We start from the raw sequence: 22,592 nt of genomic DNA, 5'->3' as shown, positions 1-22,592 counted from the left end.
AATAAGAATTTGTTAAATAAAAGTTACATTAAAAATTCATAAAAAAATAAAGAATGGGCTGTGATGAGATTAATGCTGGCTGTTGAATGGGCCAGAGTGAGTGAGTGAGTGAGTGAGTGAGTGAGTGAGTGAGTGAGTGAGTGAGTGAGTGAGTGAGTGAGTGAGTGAGTGAGCGAGCGAGCGAGAGAGCGAGAGAGAGAGAGAGAGAGAGAGAGAGAGAGAGAGAGAGAGAGAGAGAGAGAGAGAGAGAGAGAGAGAGAGAGAGAGAGAGAGAGAGAGAGAGAGCGCGCGCTCGGGAACACCTGGCTGAACTGACGTGCCCTCCCTGTGTGCAGCTGGCTGGGGTTAAAGGTCAAACGTATTCACCAATCACCATGAAGGGTTTGAGTGGGAACGATGAGTGTAGATCCCTACAAAACAACCTTGAATATTCAGTTTTGTTTGTTTGTTTCATTGGTGCATCTGTATGCTTCCGTGCATGCAAACACAACCCCATTCTACAAGGACACAATCCTATTCACAGACTGATGTTTATTAGAGGATCGCTCTCTTATCATCCTCCATCTTGTCTGGTCATCCTCCATCTTGTCTGTCCTGCTTCTTTCACTGTCCTGTCACCACCAATGGCTGCCTATGACTGCTCAGCAAACTGACTGTGGAAGGAACCGAGCACACAGGGAACCCAATGACAAGACACTAGATGAAGTAGTACCATAGACAAAACACATTTGACTCTGTGTACAAACTAAGACCTTATAATCTCCTTAAAGGGGTAATTTGTAGTTGAAACAATAATAAAGTGGGTTCCCCGCCTCTGTTTTGATAAACAGCTGAGGGTTGAGAAACATAACTACTCTCAAAGTAGTAGACGGAGCAATGCATGAGATAAAATTATAGATTAAACATGTTTTTGAGTTTGTTTACCTTGACTTTGTTTACAAACAGTGGAGTGAAGAAGCTTCTATGTTTGAGTTGTGATGCAGTGTGGGAGTTGAACTAAGCTCATGAGGAATGTGGAGGTTATATTCTTCAAGAATCAGTGGATATATCATTCATTTATACGTTAAAAAAAATTTGATGTAGCAACTGCGAATTGCCCTTTAACCTTTTCTCTGGCAGATTCTGGATGAGGGACACTGTCTGTACCCTGCCTGACACACCTGTAGTTTACCCTGCCTGACACACCTGTATTTTACCCTGCCTGACCCACCTGTAGTTTATCCTGCCTGACACACCTGTATTTTACCCTGCCTGACACACCTGTAGTTTACCCTGCCTGACACACCTGTAGTTTACCCTGCCTGACACACCTGTAGTTTACCCTGCCTGACACACCTGTAGTTTACCCTGCCTGACACACCTGTATTTTACCCTGCCTGACACACCTGTATTTTACCCTGCCTGACACACCTGTATTTTACCCTGCCTGACACGCCTGTATTTTACCCTGCCTGACACACCTGTAGTTTACCCTGCCTGACACACCTGTATTTTACCCTGCCTGACACACCTGTAGTTTACCCTGCATGACACGCCTGTATTTTACCCTGCCTGACACACCTGTAGTTTACCCTGCCTGACACACCTGTATTTTACCCTGCCTGACCCACCTGTAGTTTACCCTGCCTGACCCACCTGTAGTTTACCCTGCCTGACACACCTGTATTTTACCCTGCCTGACACACCTGTATTGTACCCTGCCTGACCCACCTGTAGTTTACCCTGCCTGACACACCTGTATTTTACCCTGCCTGACACACCTGTATTTTACCCTGCCTGACACACCTGTATTTTACCCTGCCTGACACACCTGTAGTTTACCCTGCCTGACACACCTGTAGTTTACCCTGCCTGACACACCTGTATTTTACCCTGCCTGACACACCTGTAGTTTACCCTGCCTGACACACCTGTAGTTTACCCTGCCTGACACACCTGTATTTTACCCTGCCTGACACACCTGTAGTTTATCCTGCCTGTACCCTGCCTGACCCACCTGTAGTTTACCCTGCCTGACACACCTGTATTTTACCCTGCCTGACACACCTGTAGTTTATCCTGCCTGACCCACCTGTAGTTTACCCTGCCTGACACACCTGTAGTTTACCCTGCCTGACACACCTGTAGTTTACCCTGCCTGACACACCTGTAGTTTACCCTGCCTGACACACCTGTAGTTTACCCTGCCTGACACACCTGTATTTTACCCTGCCTGACACACCTGTAGTTTACCCTGCCTGACACGCCTGTATTTTACCCTGCCTGACACACCTGTATTTTACCCTGCCTGACACACCTGTAGTTTACCCTGCCTGACACACCTGTAGTTTACCCTGCCTGTACAGTCCTTGTCGAAGTCCTGGATCAGCCACTCCAGCTGATGTTGATCCAGGGGTATGTTAGCTTGCTGCAATACACAAACACAATGGTTATCTTTACCATCATATTCAAAATAATATGAATTCATTGATTGATTGACTGATTGGTTGGTTTATTGATCGTGTTGACTGGTTGGTTGGTTGATTGATCTAGTCATGTTCAATCACTTGTGAGACTGAGAAACAGTGCCTAGTCATTTCTGTCAGTAGGCTGCTCGTGGCGTCAGACCTGCACAGCCTTCCTGAACTCCTTATTGTCCACAGACATGGTTCCCTCTTTATCCAAACTCTGGAACAACTCTACCAGGCCCTCCTTTCGCTCTGCAAGGAAGTCCTACAGGAAATACATTGAAGCCATTTGTTATTCACAAAGATAAATTCAGTTATTTTGTTCTAGATACAGTATAATCATTTTTTTTTTTAAATCAATAATCCAAATGTAGTTATGCTTTTGTATTTGAATGTAATGTGTGGTTTCAATGGGCTTGCTTGCCTACCACCACAAATTAAGTTAATTTGGGAAAAATAAAGTTTTCAGTCTCACTAAGAACAGTGTTCTCCGTCTAACTGACAGTGTTCTCAGTCTAACTGACAGTGTTCTCCGTCTAACTGACAGTGTTCTCCGTCTAACTAACAGTGTTCTCCGTCTAACTGACAGTGTTCTCAGTCTAACTAACAGTGTTCTCCGTCTAACTGACAGTGTTCTCCGTCTAACTGACAGTGTTCTCAGTCTAACTGACAGTGTTCTCCGTCTAACTGACAGTGTTCTCCGTCTAACTAACAGTGTTCTCCGTCTAACTGACAGTGTTCTCAGTCTAACTAACAGTGTTCTCCGTCTAACTAACAGTGTTCTCAGTCTAACTAACAGTGTTCTCCGTCTAACTAACAGTGTTCTCCGTCTAACTGACAGTGTTCTCAGTCTAACTAACAGTGTTCTCCGTCTAACTAACAGTGTTCTCAGTCTAACTAACAGTGTTCTCAGTCTAACTAACAGTGTTCTCCGTCTAACTAACAGTGTTCTCAGTCTAACTAACAGTGTTCTCCGTCTAACTGACAGTGTTCTCCGTCTAACTGACAGTGTTCTCAGTCTAACTAACAGTGTTCTCCGTCTAACTAACAGTGTTCTCAGTCTAACTAACAGTGTTCTCAGTCTAACTAACAGTGTTCTCCGTCTAACTAACAGTGTTCTCAGTCTAACTAACAGTGTTCTCAGTCTAACTAACAGTGTTCTCCGTCTAACTAACAGTGTTCTCAGTCTAACTAACAGTGTTCTCCGTCTAACTAACAGTGTTCTCCGTCTAACTGACAGTGTTCTCAGTCTAACTAACAGTGTTCTCCGTCTAACTAACAGTGTTCTCAGTCTAACTAACAGTGTTCTCCGTCTAACTGACAGTGTTCTCCGTCTAACTAACAGTGTTCTCCGTCTAACTGACAGTGTTCTCAGTCTAACTGACAGTGTTCTCAGTCTAACTAACAGTGTTCTCAGTCTAACTGACAGCGTTCTCAGTCTAACTGACAGTGTTCTCCGTCTAACTGACAGTGTTCTCCGTCTAACTGACAGTGTTCTCCGTCTAACTGACAGTGTTCTCCGTCTAACTGACAGTGTTCTCCGTCTAACTGACAGTGTTCTCCGTCTAACTGACAGTGTTCTCCGTCTAACTGACAGTGTTCTCCGTCTAACTGACAGTGTTCTCCGTCTAACTGACAGTGTTCTCCGTCTAACTGACAGTGTTCTTGTTTTACGATATTCCCAAGTCTCGTTCATCACTAAATTGACACTGACCTGTATGATGTTGAGTGCGATGGAGGGTTTTTTGGTCCTGGTGATAGAGCCCGTAACCCCCTGGTACTGGACCTCCAGACCTGAACGGTTCTGACACACTGCCTCCAGCAGCTCCACAAATGCCTCGTTTACCAGCACCGTCTACACACACAGGGACGGACAGACAGATACACACACACACAGAGACGGACAGACGGATACACACACATACACACAGGGACGGACAGACAGATACACACACACACAGAGACGGACGGACAGATACACACACACACACAGAGACGGACAGACAGATACACACACACACACAGGGACGGACGGACACATACGCACACACACACATGCGTAAAATCACGTACAAAACTCAAACAAACACAAAAGAAGTTGCTGAACAGTTGATGGGTGTAGTAGAATCTCACTGAGATGTTAATCTCTTCCAGGGCTGACTTGGGGTTGTATCTGACGCTGTTGAGTAGAGTCAGAGCTCCCATCTGTGTTAAAGGGTTATGGGCCAGCTGTACAACGGAAGCACATCAAACTACATTCAATTTTAGTCTACACTTGTCTGAACATTAGATGTACGGGGGGAAGTATGTCATTTATGGCGTGCTTATGTACTGTTTTATGGATAAGCTGTACGTATGAGTTGTGAATGTGTTATGAAGCAGCCACCTACCCTGAGGACCCTGAGCCTGTCGTTGGCTGCCAGGCCGTTACAGAGCAGTGCGGTGCCCTCGTCTGAGACTTCGTAACACATTTATAACACATACATAACGCATTCATAGGCACCCCACACCAGGATAGAGGAGCTGCTGCATGTGCAACAACTAATGGGGATCCTAATAAAGTAAACTAAACCCACCCTGAGGACCCTGAGGCTGTCGTTAGCTGCCAGGCCGTTACAGAGCAGAGCGGTGCCCTCGTCTGAGACCCGGTTGTTGCTGAGGTCCAGATGCACCAGTGTGTAGTTGTGACGTAGGGCCTCCCCCAGAGCCTGCGCACCGGCACTGCCGAACCCGTTCCAGGACAGGTCCAACTGCTTCAGGGTTACATTCACCTGGAGGAGGAGGGGAGGGAGAGAGGGATGTCCAGTGATTTCTTGTTGGAATATAATGTTCTATCTGACATTTTGGTCAAAAAAATTGTGTGGTTGTCCTTTACATGTGAGATATTTCAGATAAAAACACATTTTAACTTGGTGCTATACTGTACTAGCTGCAATCCAATCACACAATGCTGGGTTGTCAATAAAACGTAATTCTATGTAAGGTGACATATTTATTGATTCATGAAAGAGGAAGACAACACCAAAACAGTTCTGAGATCTGGGACTTGAAAAATACTAATAATGTCAAAATTATACAGTACATTTTGCAGATATAACTTTATAGTCCCAAGTCCTTGATTATTTATATCATAGATTCTGGTCGTCTTTTAAATGACTTTCTTTTCAATTATTTTCTTTTCACCCTTTTTTTTTCAGAAGAATGGCCATAACGTAAGCTCTTTGTGCTACAGTCAGGTAGAGGTGCCTTAGAGCATGGTTAAGGCCCTTCATTTCTGTTTGTCTTGTTCTATATCGATACGAAAACCTCCATGGAAGGGGTATTTCACAAAAATGTACAAACTTACCACATTTTATTGATAACTAAAAGTAGTTTATTGACTTTGGGTGTCAGAGACCAGAAAAATATATCAGTTTACTCATGCAAATCTAAGCTTTAGGGTTATGATATTACCTGTTACATTATATTACCTGTTACATTATATAACTGGCATGATATTACCAGTTACATGATATAACTGGCATGATGATATGGGAGAGGAGGAGAGGTGGGTGGGAGAGGAGGAGGTGGGTATCAATGGTAGAAAGAATAGGGGAGAGAGGAAGGGAGGGGAGGAGGATGGGAGAGGAGGGTGGATAGGGGAGGGGAGGGGATTTAGAGAGGAGGATGGGAGAGGAGGGGAGGAGGATGGGAGAGGAGGGTGGATAGGGGAGGGGATTTAGAGAGGAGGATGGTAAAGGAGGAGAGGAGGGTGGATAGGGGAGAGGAGGGTGGATAGGGGAGAGGAGGGTGGATAGGGGAGAGGAGGGTGGATAGGGGAGAGGAGGGTGGATAGGGGAGAGGAGGGTGGATAGGGGAGAGGAGGGTGGATAAGGCAGAGGAGGGTGGATAGGGGAGAGGAGGGTGGATAGGGAAGAGGAGGGTGGATAGGGAAGAGGAGGGTGGATAGGGGAGAGGAGGGTGGATAGGGGAGAGGAGGGTGGATAGGGCAGAGGAGGGTGGATAGGGGAGAGGAGGGTGGATAGGGGAGAGGAGGAGGATGGGAGAGGAGGGTGGATAGGGGAGAGGAGGGTGGATAGGGGAGAGGAGGGTGGATAGGGGAGAGGAGGGTGGATAGGGGAGAGGAGGGTGGATAGGGGAGAGGAGGGTGGATAGGGGAGAGGAGGGTGGATAGGGGAGAGGAGGGTGGATAAGGGAGAGGAGGGTGGATAGGGCAGAGGAGGGTGGATAGGGGAGAGGAGGGTGGATAAGGGAGAGGAGGGTGGATAGGGGAGAGGAGGGTGGATAGGGCAGAGGAGGGTGGATAAGGCAGAGGAGGGTGGATAGGGGAGAGGAGGGTGGATAGGGGAGAGGAGGGTGGATAGGGGAGAGGAGGGTGGATAGGGGAGAGGAGGAGGATGGGAGAGGAGGGTGGATAGGGGAGAGGATTTAGAGAGGAGGATGGGAGAAGAGGGTGGATAGGGGAGGGGATTTAGAGAGGAGGATGGGAGAGGAGGGGAGGAGGATGGGAGAGGAGGGTGGATAGGGGAGAGGAGGGTGGATAGGGGAGAGGAGGGTGGATAGGGGAGAGGAGGGTGGATAGGGGAGAGGAGGGTGGATAGGGGAGAGGAGGGTGGATAGGGGAGAGGAGGAGGATGGGAGAGGAGGGTGGATAGGGGAGAGGAGGGTGGATAGGGGAGAGGAGGGTGGATAGGGGAGAGGAGGGTGGATAGGGGAGAGGAGGAGGATGGGAGAGGAGGGTGGATAGGGGAGAGGAGGGTGGATAGGGGAGAGGAGGGTGGATAGGGGAGAGGAGGGTGGATAGGGGAGAGGAGGAGGATGGGAGAGGAGGGTGGATAGGGGAGAGGATTTAGAGAGGAGGATGGGAGAAGAGGGTGGATAGGGGAGGGGATTTAGAGAGGAGGATGGGAGAGGAGGGGAGGAGGATGGGAGAGGAGGGTGGATAGGGGAGAGGAGGAGGATGGGAGAGGAGGAGGATGGGAGAGGAGGGTGGATAGGGGAGAGGAGGGTGGATAGGGGAGAGGAGGAGGATGGGAGAGGAGGGTGGATAGGGGAGAGGAGGGTGGATAGGGGAGAGGAGGGTGGATAGGGGAGAGGAGGGTGGATAGGGGAGAGGAGGGTGGATAGGGGAGAGGAGGAGGATGGGAGAGGAGGGTGGATAGGGGAGAGGAGGGTGGATAGGGGAGAGGAGGGTGGATAGGGGAGAGGAGGGTGGATAGGGGAGAGGAGGGTGGATAGGGAAGAGGAGGGTGGATAGGGGAGAGGAGGGTGGATAGGGGAGAGGAGGAGGATGGGAGAGGAGGAGGATGGGAGAGGAGGGTGGATAGGGGAGAGGAGGGTGGATAGGGGAGAGGAGGGTGGATAGGGGAGAGGAGGAGGATGGGAGAGGAGGGTGGATAGGGGAGAGGAGGGTGGATAGGGGAGAGGAGGGTGGATAGGGGAGAGCAGGGTGGATAGGGGAGAGGAGGAGGATGGGAGAGGAGGGTGGATAGGGGAGAGGAGGGTGGATAGGGGAGAGGAGGGTGGATAGGGGAGAGGAGGGTGGATAGGGGAGAGGAGGGTGGATAGGGGAGAGGGTGGATAGGGGAGAGGAGGAGGATGGGAGAGGAGGGTGGATAGGGGAGAGGAGGGTGGATAGGGGAGAGGAGGGTGGATAGGGGAGAGGAGGAGGATGGGAGAGGAGGGTGGATAGGGGAGAGGAGGGTGGATAGGGGAGAGGAGGGTGGATAGGGGAGAGGAGGGTGGATAGGGGAGAGGAGGGTGGATAGGGGAGAGGAGGGTGGATAGGGGAGAGGAGGGTGGATAGGGGAGAGAAGGGTGGATAGGGGAGAGGAGGGTGGATAGGGGAGAGGAGGGTGGATAGGGGAGAGGAGGGTGGATAGGGGAGAGGATTGTGGCACTGAAGAGGAGTGGACAGTGTTTCTATGATTTTTAGCCAGATAATACCAAGACTACCTTAAGTCCAGCACACAGTGTCACGGCTCCACTCATCCTCAAATGGTTCCAGCTCAGGTCCAGCATCTCCAGGCCCTCGTTATTGGCTGAGAGGAAAGAAAAACGGGCCCTGGTCAAATGGCACCCTATTCCCTATGGGCACTGGTCAAATGGCACCCTATTCCCTATGGGCCCTGGTCAAATGGCACCCTATTCTCTATGGGCCCTGGTCAAATGGCACCCTATTCTCTATGGGTCCTGGTCAAATGGCACCCTATTCTCTATGGGCCCTGGTCAAATGGCACTCTATTCTCTATGGGCCCTGGTCAAATGGCACCCTATTCTCTATGGGCCTTGGTCAAATGGCACCCTATTCCCTCTGGGCCCTGGTCAAATGGCACCCTATTCCCTATGGGTCCTGGTCAAATGGCACCCTATTCCCTATGGGTCCTGGTCAAATGGCACCCTATTCCCTATGGGCCCTGGTCAAATGGCACCCTATTCCCTATGGGTCCTGGTCAAATGGCACCCTATTCCCTATGGGTCCTGGTCAAATGGCACCCTATTCTCTATGGGTCCTGGTCAAATGGCACCCTATTCCTTATGGGCCCTGGTCAAATGGCACCCTACTCTCTATGGGTCCTGGTCAAATAGCACCCTATTCCCTATGGGCCCTGGTCAAATAGCACCCTATTCCCCTACGGGCCCTGGTCAAATAGCACCCTATTCCCCTACGGGCCCTGGTCAAATAGCACCCTATTCCCTATGGGCCCTGGTCAAATAGCACCCTATTCCCTATAGGCCTTGGTCAAATGGCACCCTATTCCCTATGGGTCCTAGTCAAATGGCACCCTATTTCCTATGGGCCCTGGTCAAATGGCACCCTATTCCCTATGGGTCCTGGTCAAATGGCACCCTGTTCCCTATAGGCCCTGGTCAAATAGCACCCTATTCCCTATGGGCCTTGGTCAAATGGCACCCTATTCCCTATAGGCCTTGGTCAAATGGCACCCTATTCCCTATGGGCCCTGGTCAAATGGCACCCTATTCCATATGGGCCCTGGTCAAATGGCACCCTATTCCCTATGGGTCCTAGTCAAATGGCACCCTATTTCCTATGGGCCCTGGTCAAATGGCACCCTATTCCCTATGGGCCCTGGTCAAATGGCACTCTATTCTCTATGGGCCCTGGTCAAATGGCACCCTATTTCCTATGGGCCCTGGTCAAATGGCACCCTATTTCCTATGGGCCCTGGTCAAATGGCACCCTATTCCCTATGGGCCCTGGTCAAATGGCACCCTATTCCCTCTGGGCCCTGGTCAAATGGCACCCTATTCCCTATGGGCCCTGGTCAAATGGCACTCTATTCTCTATGGGCCCTGGTCAAATGGCACCCTATTCCCTATGGGCCCTGGTCAAATGGCACTCTATTCTCTACGGGCCCTGGTCAAATGGCACCCTATTCCCTATGGGCCCTGGTCAAATGGCACCCTATTCCCTATGGGCCCTGGTCAAATGGCCTCCTATTCCCTATGGGCCTTGGTCAAATGGCACTCTATTCTCTATGGGCCCTGGTCAAATGGCACCCTCTTCCCTATGGGCCCTGGTCAAATGGCACCCTATTCTCTATGGGCCCTGGTCAAATGGCACCCTATTCCCTATGGGCCCTAGTCAAATGGCACTCTATTCTCTATGGGCCCTGGTCAAATGGCCCCCTATTCCCTATGGGCCCTGGTCAAATGGCACTCTATTCTCTATGGGCCCTGGTCAAATGGCACCCTATTCCCTATGGGCCCGGGTCAAATGGCCCCCTATTCCCTATGGGCCCTGGTCAAATGGCACCCTATTCCCTATGGGCCCTGGTCAAATGGCACCCTATTCCCTATGGGCCCTGGTCAAATGGCACCCTCTTCCCTATGGGCCCTGGTCAAATGGCACCCTATTCTCTATGGGCCCTGGTCAAATGGCACCATATTCTCTATGGGCCCTGGTCAAATGGCACCCTATTCTCTATGGGCCCTGGTCAAATGGCACCATATTCTCTATGGGCCCTGGTCAAATGGCACCCTATTCCCTATGGGCCCTGGTCAAATGTAGTACACTAAATAGTGAATAGGGTGCCATTTGACAGAGACACAGCCACGCAGCATAGTGGAAACCAAGACTGTTCTCAGGGCAGGTCGTATCTAGATATGTTTGCGTCGCGTCGTTGACAATTGTTGCATTTTAGCGAACCCTAACCCTTACTCTAATTCTCCTAACCTGCTACGTTAATTCTCTTAACCTACTGCTTAAGTTATCCTAACCTGCTACGAAAAGTCCCTTCTGCTAGTAAACCTGCCCTGAGAACAGTCTTGGTTTCCAATAATGAGATCGAGCCACATCCACCGTCTTACCTAGCATCTGTCCCAGGTGTTCTCCTCCCGTGTCACAGAACTGGTTGTGACTCAGGTTCAGGTCTTTCAGCATGTAGTTGTTCTATTGGAGGGGGAAGAGCTATAGTGTTGCACAAATCTGCTAACTTTCACCCCAAACAAACAGGGGATTTGTGGAAAGTTAACAGATTTCTACAGTAGCTCTTTGTATGTGTTGTTTGAAACGGCCTCCCAATGATTCATGACAGATATAAAAAGATAACTTACTGCCAGAGCGTCAGCCAACCTTTTGGCATCAGCGTCGATGAACCCATTTCCTGGTTGAGGAAAGAAGGAGTGACAGCTTTAATGTTTACATACATGTAGACAACGATTCAACGTGTGTGTGTATACAGTAGGCCATAGATAAAACTATACAGCACCTGATAGGTTGATGGATTTGATGGAGACATTGTCTAACAGCATTTTACAGATGTGCTTAGACCCTGCGGACTGGAGGTGGTTGTTGGAGAGGTTCTGAAACAGACACATTTCCTATCAGCCACTACCACAGATCGGTCGATTTGGGATTTTGTGGCCGTGGTTTGAAGCACAAACCAGAGCTACGTGTAATACTCTGTCAGAAGGTTATTATGTTATATACGAAATCTGAAACTAAAATTGGAAAAACTATTTAATAACATATTGTAACGACCCTGGGTTTCTAAGCGCGGAAATCGAGTCTGCCGTTCGAGCATGCTTTTGAGACAGTCGATAGCGCGTCGGACTTCGGGCTAGAAGGTCGAGGGTTCAAGACCTGCCCCCTGCTGTTTCATTACAATATTTATAGGAAAAACATTTGAAAAACTAAAACTACAATGAAACTATTATCTTTAACTTCAAAATGGGGGGGGGGTACAAATCTAATGGGGTTTTCGACCTGATGAATCTGGCTGGTAAATGTTGCCAGTAGATGACAATGTTTCAAATAGGCCTAGTTTGTAACCACGTTTCCATCTACAGTTTTTATGCTAGTAAAGTCATACTATATATATTTTTTTCAATCACACAGCTGTGATGGAAACAGGAAGTGTCTGTAAAATTGTAAAAATGCCGACAGATAATTTATCCGTTCGACATGGTGGGATCTTTTTGTGTCTGTAAGATTAATTATGCGAGAAAAGGGAGTGGAAACGCCTTTCTGCGCAAATATTAATATAATAACCATTATATCGAAGTAAACTTGGAGTCACGTGATGCCATAGTGTGAAGTCCTCCCACTACGACTCCAGAAACCATGCAGTTTATTACGCTACAAATTAAATAAGTTATGATGAACTTCACAGGGTGGTGAAAGAGCACGGTGATGATCTTGATGCTCCTTTCCAATAAATATTGAGGGTCTTATTCTAGTGACATGATGATCGATGCTTGACTGCCGTTTGACAAATAAAAATATTCTCCCCCGTATCCATAATAATCTCATCATGTAGACTAGCCTACCGCCACAGCCTACCCGTATTGTACACACGAGCTGTTGGCTAGGGCGCACGTGCCAAGACCAGAGTAGGCACATTTGCTATTTAACAAAACTTTTTTTTGTGAAAAAACTATTGGTTGAGTTGAAAATGCGATGGAAACATGTTCACTTTAGATTTTTATTTTGTGTGCACTATGTCATCACACACCGATTTTTTTTTTTGGTGTGCTCTATGTCATCACACACTGATTTTTATTTTGTGTGCACCATGTCATCACACACTGATTTTTATTTTGTGTGCACCATGTCATCACACACTGATTTTTATTTTGTGTGCACTATGTCATCACACTGATTTTTATCTGCAACAAGTCAGTTTAGTGGAAACACACCATTGGTGGGAAAATGCGGATGTGGATTTTAGAATATTTGCATGAAAATCTGCTACCAATAGGTGGGGTAAAGGACTCAATGGAACGCAGACATTTGATCTAACAAACTGGATATTCGTGAAATCCGTCAAGATGTATGTTTTGTAACAGGCCTGCAATGTGGTTACTGAAGTTCCATTTTGATGTATTTGACTGCATAACATGTAGAAGTTGTTCCTGGTGTGTTTACAGACATATTCAATCAATCCCTGTCCCAGTCTGCTGTTCCCACAAGTTTCAAGATGGCCACCATTGTTTCTGTTCCCAAGAAAGCTAAGGTAACTGAACTAAATGACTACAGTCCCATTGCACTCACTTCTGTCATCATGAAGTGCTTTGAGAAACTAGTCAAGGATCATATCACCTCCACCCTACCTGATAGACCCACTCCAATTTGCTTACCGCCCCAACAGGTCAACTGACGATGCAATCGCCATCACACTGCACACTGCCCTATCCCATCTGGACAAGAGGAATACCTATGTAAGAATGCTGTTCATCGACTACAGCTCAGCATTTAACACCATAGTACCCTCCAAACTCGTCATTAAGCTCGAGACCCTGGGTCTCGAACCCCGCCCTGTGCAACTGGGTCCTGGACTTTCTGACGGGCCGCCTCCAGGTGGTAACGGTAGGAAACAACCTCTCCACCCCGCTGATCCTCAACACTGGGGCCCCACAAGGGTGCGTTCTCAGCCCTGTTACTGCATAGTTGGAACTAGAAGCACAAACATTTTGCTACATTCGCATTAACATCTGCTAACCATATGTATAACACAACAGTGGTAGGCCTGATCACTGACAACGATGAGACAGCCTATAGGGAGGAGGTCAGAGACCTGACCATGTGGTGCAAGGACAACAACCTCTCCCTCAACGTGATCAAGACAAAGGAGATGATTGTGGACTACAGGAAAAAGTCGACAGAGTACGCCCCCATTCTCATCGACGGGGCTGTAGTGGAGCAGGTTGAGAGCTTCAAGTTCCTTGGCGTCTACATCAACAACAAACTAACATGGTCCAAGCACACCAAGACAGTCGTGAAGAGGGCACGACAAAACCTATTCCCCCTCAGGAGACTGAAAAGATTCGTCATGGGTCCTCAGATCCTCAAAAGATTTTACAGCTACACCATCGAAAGCACCCTGATTCCTGACGGGTTGCATCACTGCCTGGTATGGCAACTGCTCGGCCTCCGACCGCAAGGCACTACAGAGGGTAGTGCGAACAGCCCAGTACATCACCGGGCCTAAGCTTCCTGCCATCCAGGACGTCTATACCAGGCGGTATCAGAGGAAGGCCCTAAAAATTGTCAAAGACTCCAGCCACCCTAGTCATAGACTGTTCTCTCTGCTACCGCACGGCAAGCGGTACCGGAGTGCCAAGTCTAGGTCCAATAGGCTTCTAAACAGCTTCTACCCCCAAGCCATAAGACTCCTGAACAGCTAATCAAATGGCTACCCATACTATTTGCACCCCCCCCCACGCTGCTACTACTCTGTTATTATCTATGCATAGCCACTTTAACAACCCTACCTGCATGTACATAATTATCTAAATTACCTCGACACCGGTGCCCCCGCACATTAGCACATTGACTCTGTACCGGTACCCCCTGTATATAGCCCCGCTATTGTTATTCACTGCTGCTCTTTAATTATTTGTTATTCTTACTTTTTATTTTTTAGGTATTTTCTTAAAACTGCATCGTTGGATAAGGACTTGTAAGTAAGCATTTCACTGTAAGGTCTACAGCTGTTGTATTCAGCGCATGTGACAAATAATATTTTATTTTATTTGACATAGTGTGATAGAATAAACAATAGCCTAAATGTATGCTAATTTTGTTGGAGGGCAATGAGGAGACTCTGGATCTTTCCCCCACGTGTTTCCATTCCACTTTACTGTGAAATGCTGTCTGCTGTCGACATCAGGATATGATTTGAGAGGACTGGTTAGCTCCAAAAGTGGCAATAGCTTTGACTGAATTCAGTGGCTAGCTACACTACAAACATAATTTTACCAGGTTCCCGTGAAGCGAATGTAAATGACAGTACACCACAACATACTCACTTGTCTCCTGATTAGCAAGGTGTTTAATTTCATTGTGTATTAGAAACACAGTTTGAGATCATTGTGAGGGGATTTCGTCAGTGGTTGAATTGGGCTTCCCGGAATTGTTTTGTCTGAGGCTGCAACAGGAACCAAAGGGTCAATTGGATGGAAACCTGTCTCCATAGGAGAACCCTTTTTGGTTCCAGGTAGAACCGTTTTGGCTTCGATATAGAACCTTTTCCACAGAGGGTTCTACATGGAACCCAAAATGGTTCTATCTGGAACCAAGAAGGGTTCTACCTGGAAACAAAATGTGTTCTCCTTTGGGGACAACGAAGAACCCTTTTGGAAACTTTTTTTTGTAGAGTATACTATCACTATCTATCAGTAGCTAACAGGCAAGAAATCCGAGCATGAGCGCGGAGCAAAAGCATGAACAATGGCGGCAGCAAACCCCACACCAGCAGTGGTTGATCGCAAAAGGCATAAACCCTGTATGGGATTATTTTGCGTACATTGCTGGAAAGAACACAAACAATTGTAGTGTCAGAAGATGGCAGCGTGTGGAACAGAGATGAAAGGGAGAACCCCAACCAACCTCAAATTTAATCTGAACAGCGCCCTCAAAGAATTTCAGCATAAAGACAAAGTGGGACAGCTATTATATCTATCAGAATTCAACTCCTGGTATCATATTGTAGCGACCCGCACAGACAGCTGTGTGTTATGTGTTAGGCTAGTAGGTGGTTGTGTTCGCGGGGTCCGACATGTCAATCAACCTGCTATCTGCCAATCACGGGAATGCCTGAAATGTTCTGATGCCGGGCATCCTGGCGGTTGGCGGAGTGGCGTGGAGGGGGGTTGGGCAGGGGGGTGGAGCATTGGAAGTTAAGACCAGGTTTTGCCTTTGTTCTCTCTCTTACGTCTGGGCTTCACAAGAGAAGGTCACGATTGGCTTGTGGGTTATCTTTCATTTATTTGGCGTGGGCTACGGCCAAACAGTAGCCTGTGTAAAGTTGGTTTAATAAACCGTCCATTCGTAAACTCAAACCTCTGTCTGGACAGTTGTTCTTTTATGATCTAGTCAGGTCATTACAATATGAACACACGTAAAACGTGGAAAACTTGTAGAATTACAGTAAATGAATGTTAAACGGCTACATTTTCTCCACGCTAGATGGCACAACGTGTAGAATTGCAGAACAGGAGCTTTAAAAATGCAATTTTTTCTCTCTGCCAACAAGAAGGGTGTGAATAGTTTAAACAGTTTGGGTTGTGAGGTGGGGGTTTGTTACTTCGCCGATAAATGACTATATCCATCTGGACCTAGGAAATTTGAGTGACCAGACCATCTCAAATAGTACAGGAATACCCCTGCTATAGGACTACAACACATTAGTAAATAGTACCACAGTACCCCTGCTATAGGACTACAACACATTAATAAATAGTACTGCAGTACCCCTGCTATAGGTCTACAACACATTAATAAATAGTACCACAGTACCCCTGCTATAGGTCTACAACACATTAATAAATAGTACTGCAGTACCCCTGCTATAGGTCTACAACACATTAATAAATAGTACTGGAGTACCCCTGCTATAGGTCTACAACACATTAATACATAGTACCACAGTACCCCTGCTATAGGTCTACAACACATTAATAAATAGTACTGGAATACCCCTGCTATAGGACTACAACACATTAATAAATAGTACTGGAGTACCCCTGCTATAGGACTACAACACATTAATAAATAGTACCACAGTACCCCTGCTATAGGACTACAACACATTAATAAATAGTACCACAGTACCCCTGCTATAGGTCTACAACACATTAATAAATAGTACTGGAATACCCCTGCTATAGGACTACAACACATTAATAAATAGTACTGGAGTACCCCTGCTATAGGACTACAACACATTAGTAAATAGTACCACAGTACCCCTGCTATAGGACTACAACACATTAGTAAATAGTACCACAGTACCCCTGCTATAGGACTACAACACATTAGTAAATAGTACCACAGTACCCCTGCTATAGGACTACAACACATTAATAAATAGTACTGCAGTACCCCTGCTATAGGTCAACAACACATTAGTAAATAGTACTGGAATACCTCTGCTATAGGTCTACAACACATTAATAAATAGTACAGGAATACCCCTGCTATAGGTCTACAACACATTAATAAATAGTACCACAGTACCCCTGCTATAGGTCTACGACACATTAATAAATAGTACAGGAATACCCCTGCTATAGGTCAACAACACATTCATAAATAGTACCACAGTACCCCTGCTATAGGACTACAACACATTAGTAAATAGTACCACAGTACCCCTGCTATAGGTCTACAACACATTAATAAATAGTACTGGAATACCTCTGCTATAGGTCTACAACACATTAATAAATAGTACCACAGTACCCCTGCTATAGGACTACAACACATTAATAAATAGTACTGGAGTACCCCTGCTATAGGACTACAACACATTAATAAATAGTACCACAGTACCCCTGCTATAGGTCTACGACACATTAATAAATAGTACAGGAATACCCCTGCTATAGGTCAACAACACATTCATAAATAGTACCACAGTACCCCTGCTATAGGACTACAACACATTAGTAAATAGTACCACAGTACCCCTGCTATAGGTCTACAACACATTAATAAATAGTACTGGAATACCTCTGCTATAGGTCTACAACACATTAATAAATAGTACCACAGTACCCCTGCTATAGGACTACAACACATTAGTAAATAGTACTGCAGTACCCCTGCTATAGGACTACAACACATTAATAAATAGTACCACAGTACCCCTGCTATAGGACTACAACACATTAATAAATAATACTGGAATACCCCTGCTATAGGACTACAACACATTAATAAATAGTACCACAGTACCCCTGCTATAGGACTACAACACATTAATAAATAGTACCACAGTACCCCTGCTATAAGACTACAACACATTAATAAATAGTACCACAGTACCCCTGCTATAGGTCAACAACACATTAATAAATAGTACCACAGTACCCCTGCTATAGTTCTACAACACATTAATAAATAGTACTGGAATACCCCTACCATAGGTCTACAACACATTAATAAATAGTACTGGAGTACCCCTACCATAGGTCTACAACACATTAATAAATAGTACTGCAGTACCCCTGCTATAGGTCTACAACACATTAATAAATAGTACTGGAGTACCCCTGCTATAGGACTACAACACATTAATAAATAGTACCACAGTACCCCTGCTATAGGTCTACAACACATTAATAAATAGTACCACAGTACCCCTGCTATAGGTCTACAACAAATTCATAAATAGTACTGCAGTACCCCTGCTATAGCACTACAACACATTAATAAATAGTACCACAGTACCCCTGCTATAGGACTACAACACATTAATAAATAGTACTGCAGTACCCCTGCTATAGGTCTACAACACATTAATAAATAGTACTGGAATACCCCTGCTATAGGTCTGCAACACATGCATTGCTCCTAGCCTCCCATCCATAAACTAAAACTGAAGCTAAATAATATGAACGAGTAAATTAAAACGAGTAACTCAAGTCTGAAAACGAACTGAAACTAAACTGAATTCCTAATAAAAATCTAAAAACGAATGGAAATAAAAAGTAACCTTGCTATGATGTTATGGCTCTGGCAATGGTAACTTACCCTGTGTCACCCTCTGGTGGAGGAAATTATATAACACTGGTAGAAACCAGAGACACTTACACTGCATGACCAAAAGTATGTGGACACCTGCTCGTCGAACATCTCATTCTAAAATCATGGGCATTAATATGGAGTTGGTCCCCCCTTTGCTGCTATAACACCCTCCACTCTTCTGGGAAGGCTTTCCACTAGATGTTGGAACATTGCTGTAAGGACTTGCTTCCATTCAGCCACAAGAGCATTAGTGAGGTCTAGCACTGATGTTGGGCGATCCCAAAGGTGTTCGATGTGGTTGAGGTCAGGGCTCCGTGCAGGCCAGTCAAGTTCTTCCACAACGATTTATTTCGACAAACCATTTCTGTATGGACCTTGCTTTGTGCACGGGGATATTGTCATGCTGAAACAGGAAAGGGCCTTCCCCAAACTGTTGCAACAAAGTTGGAAGCACAGAATCGTCTAGAATGTTATTGTATGCTGTAGCATTAACATTTCCCTTCACTGGAACTAAGGGGCCTGAACCATGAAAAACAGTCCCAGACCATTATTTCTCATCCACCAAACTTTACAGTTGGCACTATGTATCTGGGCAGGTAGCGTTCTCCTGGTATCAACCAAACCCAGATTCGTCCGTCGGACTGACAGATGGTGAAGCATGATTCATCACTCCAGAGAACGCATTTCCACTGCTCCAGTCGACGCTTGGCATTGCACATGGTGATCTTAGGCTTGTGTGCGGCTGCTCAGCCATGGAAACCCATTTTATGAAGCACCCGACTAACATTTATTGTGCGGAGATACAATCTTCGGCAAAATCATTCGCAAGGAGATTCCTGCAAAAATATTATTTGAAGATGAAGATGAAGATGTTGCTTCCAGAGGCAGTTTGGAACTCTGTAGTAAGTGTTGCAACCGAGGACAGACGATTTTTACGCGTTACGTACTTCAGCACTCGATGGTCCCGTTCTGTGAGCTTGTGTGGCCTACCACTTCGCGGCTGAACCGTTGTTGCTCCTAGACGTTTCCACTTCACAATAACAGCACTTACAGTTGACCAGGGCAGCTCTACTAGTGCAGAAATTTGATGAACTGACTTGTTGGAAAGGTGGCATCCTACAGTATGACGGTGCCACGTTGAAAGTCACTGAGTTCTTCAGTAAGGCCATTCTACTGCCAATGTTTGTCTATGGAGATTGCATGGCGGTGGGCTTGATTTTATACACTTGTCAGCAACAGTTGTTGCTGAAATAGCCGAATCCACTAAGTTGAAGGGGTGTCCACATACTTTTGTATATATATTGTATTTAGAGAGTTGCGGCAACTTTTAGAATGGAATCCATGTTAGCGCCTTTAAGCATTACATTCACGATGAGAATTTGGAATATTGTACCTACATAGCATTGTTTAAAATTCCGAAAATTCAGAGAACTGCTATTGGTCAATATTGCTCATGGGAAGCTAAGTATAGAAACTATAGTTTCTAAATTCAATCTGGAGTGCCAGAGGGCGCTCAGAGTGCATTCTGGGTGTTCTTAAATTCAGAACGTTGTCAGATTGTCCATTCATAAATTCAGAGTGTTTCGCTCTTGGAGCCTTCAGAGGGCACACCGAATGCTCTGGCTGAGGAATAGGGCATTCTGACCTCACAACAGCAGTCAAGCACCCAAGCTAACTGGCTAACATTGGCTAGCTACTTACAGACACAAATGAGAAAACACTTCTTCACTCTGACCATTTTACTCACCCCAGCAGAGCTGGTTAGGCTGTTTTCATGTTATCCAGAGCGTTGGTGACTGTAACTGGGCTGCTGGCCACAATTTAATTACACTTTTTTTGCCGACGTTTACTGACACCGGTCATATTCAACCGGTGTCGAGCGTTCGTAAATTCATAATTTATTCTACGTCCTGGCACACTCAGACGAGAGTGCTCTGAAATCGGAGTAGATAGCCAGAGGGAATTTACGAATGCACTAGCTATTTATATGAGGCTAACATGGCTGCCATGGACGGAAGTGCCATGTAAACGCATCATAATGCAGAAACCTCATGTTCTAACTCCCTAGATTTATGGCTCTGGTAGAAAACCAATGTTTGTGTAGCAGCAGTTTTCCTTGATAATCTCCATGTCCCCTCAACCAGTGTAGCGTACCCATAAAGATATCCATGCAATACTATTATTTAATACTATAATACTATTCTATAATACTATTCTTTAATACTATTCTGTAATACTATAATACTATTTTATAATGCTATAATACTATTCTGTAATACTATAATACTATTCTATAATACTATTCTGTAATACTATAATACTATTCTATAATACTATTCTATACGTACTAGACTCTGAATAGTAAAGTTCTCCTTGAACATCTCCATGAGGTAGCCAGTCCCCTCAGCCAGAAGGTAGTTGTCCTTCAGCTCCAGGTTACTGATCTGCACGTCACTCTATAAGGCAACACATACAGATACAACCAAGTGATCTACTGTATCTACCTACAGTCAACATACCACCAACCCTCGATGAGCATAACAAGAGATCTCGGTAGCACTAACATTATAACTCTATGGTGCCGGCCTGCTACACAGATAGATGGTCGCTATATGTCAAGTATTTTTGAGGCCTAGGCTTGAAAGTATCAAAATTAAGAAGACAGTTTCTCCCTCTCTTTATGCAAACCCCATGGTGGAGGGTTCATTCTACTCACCAGGAGGGTGATGGCCAGGGCTTTAGCCCCCAGCGGTCCCAGGCCATGATGGTTGAGATCCAGGGTGCCCTGCTGGTTGAGGTCCAGGGTGGTGGAGGCTAGCTGACGGAGGACGTAGGAGCAGGGGATCACAGCCGTCAGACGACAGGCCACCAGGTAGAGCTCTGTAGGGGAGACCAGCCTGTCTCTCCTGTCCTGCTCTGGAGGATGAGAGGAGAGGAAACAAGAGGAAAGGGAGGGGAAAGGAAAGCAGAGGAGAGGAGAGGGGGACAGGAGAGGTGAGCAAAAGAGAGGTGGAGAAGAGAGGAGACAGGGAGAGGAGAGGAAATGAAATGAGAGGGGGGAGGTGAAAAGAGGGGAAAATAGGGGGGAGAGGAGGAGAGGAAAAGAGAGGGGAGGAAAGGAGAAGAGAGGAGAGGGAAGAGAGAAAAAGAGGAGAGAGAGGAGAGAAAAGGAGAAGGGGGAGGAAAGGACAGGACAGGAGAGGAGAGGGGGAGATTAGAAGAGAGGAGATGGTTACGGGACCAAAAGCAGACATGGAGAATCCCTGAAAAGCAATTAAAAAGTCACATTTGATGTACTGTGGTGTTTTGAAAACGTAAAAATGTATGTACTGTAGTGTTTGGTGAAATACACACACTCACTCACACAAACACACATCTCCCTCCCTCCCTCCCACCCTCTTTCTCTCTCTCTCTCTCTCACACACACACACACACAAACACACATCTCTCTCCCTCCCTCCCACCCTCTTTCTCTCTCTCGCTCTCTCTCTCACACACACACACTCACACAAACACACAACTCTCTCCCTCCCTCCCCCCCTCTTTCTCTCTCTCTCTCTCTCTCACACACACACAAACACACATCTCTCTCCCTCCCTCCCACCCTCTTTCTCTCTCTCTCTCTCTCTCTCTCTCTCTCTCTCTCACACACACACACACACACATACACACACCACCTCCCCCACCCCCCACACACAGCTCCAGTAGTACCATCAGCCTCCAAGTCTGTGTCCCACTCGTCCCCGCTGTCAGGCTGCTCTGCTGGGGTTGAGTCTGGGCTCTCCTCCTGGCCCAGACCATCCAAAACCTTGTCCAACCCCACCGTCTCCTCCTCCTTGTTCTCTGGGGCTGGTAGAGTCAGCACGTCCCCCTCGCTCTGAGACATCACTGTTTTGCATGTTTGTGGTCAATAAGAAATTGAAGGCAATCAATTCAGGAAGTGATTTGAATGTTAAATTCCAAAATGGATAAATGTTTAAATGTTTTATAAACAGCTTCTACTTTCAGATTATTTAGAATTCATTGAAAATATGCAACAACAAATAAATGTTATTGAATTGGATTTTCAGTTTACTTCCTGAATTGACTGCCTTCAATTATACTTAACCCCAACTCTGCTACCCTTCCCTTCAGCACCTCACTAAGACCAA

At 46.3% G+C, this 22,592-nt stretch overlaps 1 protein-coding gene across 1 annotated transcript; it reads right to left on the bottom strand.

Annotated features, from left to right (window-relative positions):
- Positions 1-2,278: 2,278 nt before the first annotated feature.
- LOC129825688 (leucine-rich repeat-containing protein 74A-like) lies at positions 2,279-22,327 on the bottom strand. The gene is made up of 12 exons (XM_055885874.1): positions 22,153-22,327; positions 21,158-21,357; positions 20,790-20,897; positions 11,180-11,273; positions 11,025-11,074; positions 10,779-10,860; positions 8,403-8,488; positions 5,024-5,218; positions 4,581-4,676; positions 4,162-4,302; positions 2,608-2,712; positions 2,279-2,407 (listed from the first exon to the last, which is right to left on the bottom strand). Exons 1-12 carry the CDS (start codon positions 22,325-22,327, stop codon positions 2,279-2,281), a joined length of 1,461 nt encoding a protein of 486 aa, XP_055741849.1.
- Between the last annotated feature and the right edge of the window lie 265 nt (positions 22,328-22,592).

Source organism: Salvelinus fontinalis, chromosome 27, assembly GCF_029448725.1.
Source record: "Salvelinus fontinalis isolate EN_2023a chromosome 27, ASM2944872v1, whole genome shotgun sequence".
NCBI classification, from domain to species: Eukaryota; Metazoa; Chordata; class Actinopteri; order Salmoniformes; family Salmonidae; genus Salvelinus; species Salvelinus fontinalis.
The sequence above is the reverse complement of the archived record's forward strand: the minus strand, read 5'-3'. Positions and strand labels throughout refer to the sequence as shown.

Coding starts and splice junctions, on each gene's coding strand:
- LOC129825688 (XM_055885874.1), bottom strand. CDS start 22,327: ATGTCTCAGAGCGAGGGGGACGTGCTGACTCTACCAGCCCCAGAGAAC. Junction 8,489..10,778: donor ACACCTGGGACAGATGCTAG/GTAAGACGGTGG, acceptor CTTTCCTCTCAG/CCAATAACGAGGGCCTGGAG. Junction 4,677..5,023: donor ACAGCCTCAGGGTCCTCAGG/GTGGGTTTAGTT, acceptor TCCGTTGTACAG/CTGGCCCATAACCCTTTAAC.